At 39.1% G+C, this 10,000-nt stretch overlaps 2 protein-coding genes and 1 long non-coding RNA gene across 3 annotated transcripts in view; 1 reads left to right on the forward strand and 2 right to left on the reverse strand.

Moving 5' to 3' along the window:
* LOC127646350 (uncharacterized) overlaps positions 1-10,000 on the reverse strand; it is a 136,369-nt gene that overhangs the window by 73,777 nt on the left and 52,592 nt on the right. The gene's annotated exons all lie outside the window — the stretch shown is intronic.
* Positions 1-10,000, forward strand: part of c1qtnf6b (C1q and TNF related 6b) — a 25,568-nt gene that overhangs the window by 8,797 nt on the left and 6,771 nt on the right. The window lies entirely within an intron of this gene.
* Positions 1,258-9,253, reverse strand: LOC127646332 (uncharacterized). Its single transcript, XM_052129886.1, has 5 exons — positions 9,177-9,253; positions 7,702-8,608; positions 7,443-7,493; positions 4,689-4,772; positions 1,258-1,528 (listed from the first exon to the last, which is right to left on the reverse strand). Exons 2-5 carry the CDS (start codon positions 8,270-8,272, stop codon positions 1,311-1,313), a joined length of 924 nt encoding a protein of 307 aa, XP_051985846.1. The 5' UTR covers positions 8,273-8,608; positions 9,177-9,253; the 3' UTR covers positions 1,258-1,310.

Genomic DNA, 10,000 nt, shown 5'->3' on the forward strand with positions numbered 1-10,000 from the left:
GTTTGTGAAAAGAGAATCTACTTTAAACAGAATAGGAGCTCCAAACAGTAAACACTTTATTTATAGATTCGGATGGTGTTCTATTTCATACAAAGCAACAACATTAAATGTTTGTACTGCAAAAAGTTTTGTAAAAAAAAAAAAACACACAAAAACAACAACATAACATGAGACTGCGCTCTACTCCCCCACCCCCCGGGGGGGGGGGCCAGTCACAGCGACCGTAGAACCTGGGGATAAGGACAGACAAGGCGAGAGAAAAGCAGACTGAAGGAAGAGGAGAGAGAGAGACGAGAGAAAAAAAATTATTGGTTCGGTTCCCTGACATACTGCCACTCAGTCCTCCACCAGCCGAGAGGCCCTCACTCGTGGTGCCATGCAATGGTACTGGATGCTCCTCCGTGGCAGCTCGATACTACTCTGCCTCCTGGCAGCCGGCGATGGCTCCTCCATTATGGCACCTGGCAGCGAGCTCCCCGTTCCATCAGTCTGCCTGCTCTTCCCCATCATGGCGGACGGCAGAAGGTCTGACCTCCGGCGAACGGCTGCAACTCCTCCGTCCCCTCACGGATGGCAGCCACCCCTCCTTGACCCAGGAGCATGGCAGCGAGCTCTCCATCCCACCTGTTGTTCAATCGCTCTAGCACCACCGCCTCAGACAGCCACAGGCAGTCGCCACAACCTCATGCTGCCCGACCTCATCAGCAGTGAGGACTCTCCGACACTGTCCCTCCTTCCTCCCGGGTTTTCGACACCAATGGAACAAGGTTAGTAGTTCAGGGAAAGAGGCGGCGGGAACCGGTGAATGTTGAAACATACTTTAATTATAAAATAACCATACACAAAAATAAAGTATAGTGGCACCCCTTCACAGACAACTGCCACTTTACTTTTATTTTGTCTTTGTTTATTTTTGGATTAGAGTTTTGTGTTAAACGTTCACCGGTTCAGGCCGCCTCCTTCCCTGAGCTTTAACTTCGTTACACTGGTGCCAAAAAGGAGGGACACGCTGTCGGAGTGTCCTCGTTGCTGATGAGGTCGGGCAGCATGAGGAGTGGAGACTGCCAATGGCTGTCCGAGGAGTATCGAGCTGTCCACCGAGGAGCATCCAGTACAATCGCATGGCACCACGAGTGAGGGCCTCTCGGCTGGTGGAGGACTTAGTGGCAGTGTGTCTGAGAACCGAACCAAGATTTTTTCCTCTCTCCTCTCTCTCCTCTTCCTTCAGTCTGCTTTTCTCTCGCCTTGTCTGTCCTTATCCCCAGGTTCAGCGGCCGCTATGAAGGGTACTCAAAAACATGGTGTCAAGATTAACGTGCTACATCTTTTCTTTGCAGAGCGGAGATACGATTTTTAATATAAAACTTCAGAGCTGACCACTCTCTATTTTTAAGAGCAAATGGTTCAGCTTCCATACACCTTAAGCAGTCTGCCTTTCCTGGAACTTTCCGGTTCCTAATGAATTTGATCATGTGCTTCTTCACAGCATGTATTTCGTGTTTGCTCCAGGCTGTCCTCTTAATGTGACCTGGGGGGGAAAGTGTACATCAAGCATTTATCTTAGCATTTCACTAGTGAGAAACACTTGCATTACAATGCATCAACCAGTGCTGTTAACTTGAAGCACTAGTTCTATTGCTACAGAACTGTACTCTAATTTTACATTGTTTACCCAAATGCAACTTTATTGTTCCTGCCATCTTGATTGCAGCTGAAGGATCATGAGACTTGACAATTTATAAGCACCCTGAATGTGTGCAGATTCAAATAGTGTTGTGCTTCTTTAATTTCACCCATTTTCTCATTTCTTTATAGTAGTTTCACTTTTCATTTCACATAAATATTTGGTGAAACTTATGTTTGTATTATCTTCACAATTTAGATGCAATTGAGTTCTCCATCTCAAGGTTTTTCCAATGATGCATGCAAAGCATTGACATGGAAAGCAAACTGCAAGCCCAAACTTCCATAAATACACCTAGTTCATTCACACCAAATGGTTTTCAATAAACAAGGTTAAAATAGCCTAATATATATATACACACACATACACTCACCTAAAGGATTATTAGGAACACATACTAATACTGTGTTTGACCCCCTTTCGCCTTCAGAACTGCCTTAATTCTACGTGGCATTGATTCAACAAGGTGCTGAAAGCATTCTTTAGAAATGTTGGCCCATATTGATAGGATAGCATTTTGCAGTTGATGGAGATTTGTGGGATGCACATCCAGGGCACGAAGCTCCCGTTCCACCACATCCCAAAGATGCTCTATTGGGTTGAGATCTGGTGACTGTGGGGGCCATTTTAGTACAGTGAACTCATTGTCATGTTCAAGAAACCAATTTGAAATGATTCGAGCTTTGTGATATGGTGCATTATCCTGCTGGAAGTAGCCATCAGAGGATGGGTACATGGTGGCCATAAAGGGATGGACATGGTCAGAAACAATGCTCAGGTAGGCCGTGGCATTTAAACGATGCCCAATTGGCACTAAGGGGCCTAAAGTGTGCCAAGAAAACATCCCCCACACCATTACACCACCACCACCAGCCTGCACAGTGGTAACAAGGCATGATGGATCCATGTTCTCATTCTGTTTACGCCAAATTCTGACTCTACCATCTGAATGTCTCAACAGAAATCGAGACTCATCAGACCAGGCAACATTTTTCCAGTCTTCAACTGTCCAATTTTGGTGAGCTCTTGCAAATTGTAGCCTCTTTTTCCTATTTGTAGTGGAGATGAGTGGTACCCGGTGGGGTCTTCTGCTGTTGTAGCCCATCCGCCTCAAGGTTGTGCGTGTTGTGGCTTCACAAATGCTTTGCTGCATACCTCGGTTGTAACGAGTGGTTATTTCAGGCAAAGTTGCTCTTCTATCAGCTTGAATCAGTCGGCCCATTCTCCTCTGACCTCTAGCATCAACAAGGCATTTTCAGCCCACAGGACTGCCGCATACTGGATGTTTTTCCTTTTCACACCATTCTTTGTAAACCCTAGAAATGGTTGTGCGTGAAAATCCCAGTAACTGAGCAGATTGTGAAATACTCAGACCGCCCGTCTGGCACCAACAACCATGCCATGCTCAAAATTGCTTAAATCACCTTTCTTTCCCATTCTGACATTCAGTTTGGAGTTCAGGAGATTGTCTTGACCAGGACCACACCCCTAAATGCATTGAAGCAACTGCCATGTGATTGGTTGATTAGATAATTGCATTAATGAGAAATTGAACAGGTGTTCCTAATAATCCTTTAGGTGAGTGTGTATATATATATATATATATAATAAAAAAACACACTCCAGTAGAGCTGCACAACTTTAACAAACTCGGTATTGTCAATGTCAATTAATAGAAATTACATTTAAATTTGCTGTTACACAAGCTGAGAGCTGAATTGCTTTACTGCAATTATATATAATTACATTCACAAATTTAAAACTTAACTCTAGTAGATTTTTCAGCACAAATGTTTACATGACTTCACAAACAGCAGTGAAACAAACATATGAGACTTTAGACCGTTTAAATCTTGCCATTTCATTGTAAAACATACATGTATGGCTTTTGGTTAGAAATAGGGATGTCCCAATCAAGTATTTTGTGCCCTGAACAGTAAATAAACAACTTTTGAGTGATTATTTAAAGAGTGCGTATCAAATATAATGTCACGGTACCAAAACTTCAGTATTCGGTACCGATACCAGTTACATTTCACGGTTCAAAAATATGCTAATATTATAATGTGCTATTGAACACACCAGTTTAGTTTTTTTGTATTATTTTAAAACTTAGTTTAATAATTATTATTTTCCAGAACATTTTTTAAAGTTTAATTTAATTTCATCAACAAAATGTTGTCTAATCAATAAATTCTTAATTTTAACAAGTGAACATTTCAACATGTTATCACATTTTTTTTGCCAAACTTTTAAATCAACAGATGTCTTGCTTGTGATACTTTAATTATTATTATTACAGAGAATAAATATTTTTACTATTAAGTTCAATTTCAGGCATCTAGATGTTATTCTTCCACAGTAAGATTGCAGCCTTTAGCGGTTTAATAAAATCACACTAGTGCATGTCATGATTTTAATTTGATTAATTGGTCATTTCAGTGTATAAGAAATAACAGAGCACGCATTCAAAATAAGCCTATGAGCATTTTAATAATAAGCCTGTGTCAGTCATACTGTGCGCTGTACCGGATATATTTGCTGTTTTATACTAACGGTACTGCAGAAACACTGGTATCCTTACATCTTTTTTATTTTAGTATCGACTTGGTACGGAAGTACCGGTACTTTTGTCAACACTAATCAAATATGGTAAACAAAAAAGCTTTATTATGCATGTGACACGCTAGAACAGACCTCATTGGTTATCATGCGTCACACACGTTTCAACTTCTTTTCCTTTTCCTTTCAATGATGGTTTGCAAACCCACTTGAAGTTGCATTTTCTGCCACCTACTATATGACACCAGTGTGATGGCTTGTGTAAAAAAGGCTCAAGCTTAGGATAGCTTATGCCGATCAGTAAATAAATACTGATCCTTCAGCTCGGCACATTCCTAGCTAGAATATTCAATACTCATCCTTAAAAAACCATGTTGTAAATAGAAACCTGAAACCGGAGAACATTTCAGCCATCAGTCAGTCGTAATTAAAATGAACATACCTCTCTTTTTTTTGGACACTTGGTCTTCTGGAAGTGTGCTGTCTTCACATACAGTGTGCTGTGGTGGTGATTCTGTAGTGCAATCTGAAAGTAAGAATTAAGCCAGTCTGAGTGTTAACAAATCTTAGCATTAAACTGACATATGAAAATATCCCTCATCTGTTTTTCTTTATTTATTAGTGCTGTTTTATGTGCAACCAAAATAACAGTCATCTCAAGAACACAAAGTGCAGTGTTCCTGGGGACCCACCACTCAAAATGTTTAGGTGTTTTAGACGTCTCACTATTTAAAACACCTGATTCAACTAATCAACTTCATAGTGCTTTAATTAGAGTCATCTAAATTAGTCTGGGAGGTGTGTCCTGAGGACCGGAGTTAAGAAACACTGCTTTAGTGGATAGAGGCTTTTGTAATGTTTTTTTAATCCGTAATTTAAATTTACTTCCAACAGATGGGGAAGTGTTCGGGCAGTAATTCATTACTTTTACTGAGTTTACTTGCAATGCATTACAGTAAAAATTACTTTGCCTAGTAACTAGTAGTGCAGCTAATTACTAATAACATTTCAGTAATATTACTTTTTGTCACAATTGCTCCCGATTTCAAAACCAACAATCCAATCATCCCTATTTGTAATCGTTGTTGTGCATGCATGTGACGTCACTATTGCAGCAAGCTATCTTAGTCAGAATATGGAAAAGCCTACATCATTTAGCAGCCAGAAAATATAGCCATTATTTTAGTCAGGAGAAAAGTTGACAAACACCACTGTCACATGTAAGTTGGGTAATGGTAATAATGCTGCATCTCTTTAGCTCGGAAATCGGATGTAGGACCTGGGAATGATGTCATACCCAAATTGACTGCGTTACAGTACACAATGGTACTAAAGTCGGACAACTAAGATGGACGTGTCAAGGCAAATAGCCATACCAGTCGATAAACACATAAAAAGGTGGTATTTTGCACAGATAATGCCGAAGTATCATGCGGTATAGAGGTTGGATATTACTACGTTCATGAGTGAGTTTGAGACACAGACACACAGAAGTGCTAATAAACAATACATTCATACTGTTTCACCAACTGTTAATGCGCTGAGCAGCCATATTGTATTCTCAAGTCGGGTTTGTTGCAGTCCCTCGGAGTTTCCGAGTCAGAATTCCGACTTGAGGGGGCGTTCCCTTTAGGGTTGTAGATTTTCACGGTACGATAACAGTCACAGAAAATATCACGGCATTACACAATTAATATTATCAGAAGACAAAGACCCTTAACAGGAGTGAAAACAGAAGGTTTTTTTTTGGTTGAGCAAACACTTTATTATAACTGAAATTTTAAACTGAAATTTTTATTGAAATGGGTAAAAAAGTCTACCTTTTGAAAATAAAATAAGAAAGCTAACAATTATAATAATAAACATGATAAAAAAATAGCATGTAACTATAACATGTTATATAACTAAAGCATGTTAGTTTACATGTTAAAAGAAAAATAACATCAGCTGTGTGAGCTTTATTGTAATGTCTTCTGATTATGCTTATGTTCATTTATGATTTGCTGTCTGTCTGAACCAAAGAAATAAAAGCGAACTATCGGTACAATATTGAATTGCATAGCATCAATGCAATCATATCAAAAACGGATCGCACTGCATCGCAATAGGGGTGAATTGCATCGCAAGCTGCTTCATATGTATCTTATCGTTGGCTATGCATCGAGATGCGCATCGCATCTGCCTCAGTTATGGAGATGCACATCTCTAATGTATATGCGCACCTGCATGGACTTCAGATGTTTGCTTAACTGAAAGCATGATGTCAATTAAGCATTACTTTTACCTTAGAACTAGGGATGCTAACGATTAATCAATTAATTAATGGTCGTAGCTTATCGTCCACTCAGAGTGGCTGAGAAAGTTAAAATGCCTCCACTTTGGGGTGTGTCAGTAGCAAGTGTGTATAAACTGTTTATTTCATTGCATGGCCAGTTTAAACATCATATGACACGCTAATTATACTTACGGAAATGTAGTTGAGGCAGTATTGCCAACTTAGCGACTTTGTCACTAGATTTAGTACCTTTTCAGATCCCTTTAGTGACTTTATCCAAAAAAGCGACAAAACTAGCGACTTCTTGGACAAAACTCATCTAGTTTCCAAAACTCGCCGGTACTGCCACACAAGCATGAGGTCATGCTTTCCGATGCGTACACATATCTCTCTGCATCTGCTCTGTTCAGCGAGTTGCTGAGAGGAGCAGCGCATTCAGTTAAAACAGATATTCTGTTGCTTCTAACCTGAATATAGCCAAAATCACTTTATGTGTATGGTGATTCTGTCAGAAGACATCGATTATAAATCAGGATTTTAGTGCAGATTAACAGCTTGGAAGGGAGAGCTGGTTAACATGTAGTCTTAATGTAAAAGGCTGACACTAAACAGAACGCAAATACTACACAATTACGTCACGATTATGCTAATTAGCATGTATGCTGCCATCTAGCGACTTTGAGCAGGCTTTAGCTACTTTCAATGAATAGGAGCTGGCAACAGTGTTGTTGCGTGTGCGGGCTCATGCGCAAAACACGAGGAAAAAACTAAACTGGAAATGGCTAAGCAACATGCTAAAATAATTTGTGAATGTAGTCAGAGCAGAAAGTAATAAAAAGATAATCCACACATATTTCAAACCAATTTTCCATCCCTAGAAACAACATAATTTAGTATTAGGCAAAAACAAATGGAACAAACCTTTCAGATTGGAAGTAGACTCCTCTAAATCACTGTCCACTGTAACTTTCGCTAAAAGGTAGAAAACACAGAAATTCATCATTTAAAACACAAGGTAAAACATGTATGTGATTCCAAAGCATTCCCAAAAGCATTCCCAAAAACCCTATATTACAATGTATGTAAACTATTAAAGCATAATAAAAAAAACTAAACTAATTTCTCTAAATTAATAAAGTTCAGACAAAGGAAAAAAACTAAAACTAACAGTGTATAGTACCTTCTGGATCAATGTTGATTTCATCAAGACTTCTTTCCTTGAAGTCTGCCAAGCGTCCTTTTTTGAGGGCCAGAAGAATTTTGCTCATTTTGGCCAGCTGAAGGGTACCCTCAGGTAACCGGTAACACTGACGATGTACTCTAATGTCATGGCCTAGGAAGTCAGCCAGCTGATCGAGCTCTGTGTTGCTCAGATTGAGAACTAATCTGTTGAGGTTACCAATCCGTTTCCTCAACTTTGTGGAAGTTAAAGTTTGAGGATTTTTAGCACTGCATGCACCTGCAAATTCACGGATGCAGTCAGAGCCTCTGAAAAAGGTCATTGTAGACGGACGTGCAAAGAGAAAAGGGTTCTCATTCAGTACTCCACACCTACTCCGGTTTTTAATTAGCAGGCTGATCGACTCTTGCATTGAAGGAGTAACAAGTACTGGAACCTTTCTGCCTCTTTTGCCTCTGATCTCTATAGGCTTGAAGTATTGACACAGTTTATTTTCCAACTCTGTAAGGGCCATGCTAATATCCGGATGAGCGTCTGATTGGTTGCTGGAGGTGTATGTGGTCAAAGGCATTTGTGAATGTATGTGAGTTAATGTAACCTTGGCCAGTTTTAACCAATGCTGAGATGATGGCTGTGTTGACAAGTGTTTGCGGTAAATTTTCTCTAGCTCATCAAGATACACATGAAGACGTTTAACATCTTCAGTGAAAGGGAGCAAATGTGGGGATTTCCACTTGGCTTCCTCCAGTGTTCGCCGGGCTGTTGAAGAAATGTATTCGGGTCATCGGGTCTGATACAGTTGTCGGAAGCTGTTCGCAACTTTTGCTGTTGCTTTGCCTGCAGTAGTTACAGAACCCCCAGAGCAGTTCTTTATGGCGGTCATGTTGTCATCATCCTTGCACGAAGGCTATAATAAAGTTATTTAAAAATCATCACTTATCAGACAAGGTCCCCACTACGCTAAACCTGAAGTGTGTGTATTTAACAAATAGGGGTTTATATAGCTTTCCTAACACACTACAGGTCCCCACAAAGTACGTTACACAAGAAACCGTGTGTAAGACTTACTCAAGTCAAGACTAGATAGATAGATAAACAGATAGACTGAAAGAGAGAGATAGACACTGATAGGCAGACAGTAGTATTTGATTGAAGACATTCATGTTAATGAGACTGAGGGATAGATTTACAGTTTTTTCATTGGGCTGTAAATGTACAATTATTTATGAATATCCAGACTTGCACTTAAGAGAGAGACTTCATTATTGTTTTGACACTTCCTGCTCATATAGCCTAAACATTGCAATGCAAATCTTAAAAGATCGTAAAGGCCTTGAGCTTGGGAAAGGTGCTTTATAAATAAAACATTATTATTATTAAAAATGTCTCTTCACTCTACCCTTCCAAAACAAAAGGGTCTTAAATAGCCTAACTGTAATGTGTAAAATTACAAAATGTGTCAAATTTTGCCAAACCTTTCTCCAAGGCCAGGCACTGCCTCCATATTCATATGTTATTTCTTCTCCAGGAATGATATCTCTTGATGCAAAAAGGCACAAACGGGATTTTCCTCGACAATAATCTTTTCATTGTACAATTTGGGTTCACGTTGTCATCATTGACTAGCCGGCCAAGGGTGGTGTTCTCATGACGTGCATCAATGCTTAAAAACAAAACATTAACTTTTTATGAACGTTTAGCCTAACAAACCATAACAAGACACAAATTAGGACATGATCACAGAGAAAATAGATTTTCTTTTTACATGTAAATCTAAAAATTATTAAACGATTTTAAAAACTTACCACCACTCCTTGTTTTGCCGGATGAAGTCAAACATAAAGACAGTATTGTTATTGACCTCTCCTCTGCGTTCAGAGTCAATTAAAGCAATCATTTCCCCCCTATATTCAACAACGAAATCTCCTTTATTAAAAGGGGCCAATGCAAACACGCCACGACCTGAAAAAAAAAGAATTGTTAATACAATCTTTTGTAGACATTTAACTAATACACTGATGGTTAGCCCACTATAAAGAACTTCTATAATTATGTTTTGTAATAACGAGGGTTTCTACACCATTTGACAATGAATCTCCATGACAACACTACTAATGACTTTTTAAAATCAATTGTTAGAGAACTACTCTCACAAAGAGCAATTTATAACTTCTAAAATGTAAAAAAAAATTAAAATTAATAAAGGAGTAAATGTTTATCTGTAATCCGATTGTAATAAACACACACATATATGACCTCAGAGCCAATGATTATGAAAAGAACCATGGTTACTATAGTA

The sequence above is a fragment of the Xyrauchen texanus genome, chromosome 7 (assembly GCF_025860055.1).
Source record: "Xyrauchen texanus isolate HMW12.3.18 chromosome 7, RBS_HiC_50CHRs, whole genome shotgun sequence".
In the NCBI taxonomy this organism is placed as follows: Eukaryota; Metazoa; Chordata; class Actinopteri; order Cypriniformes; family Catostomidae; genus Xyrauchen; species Xyrauchen texanus.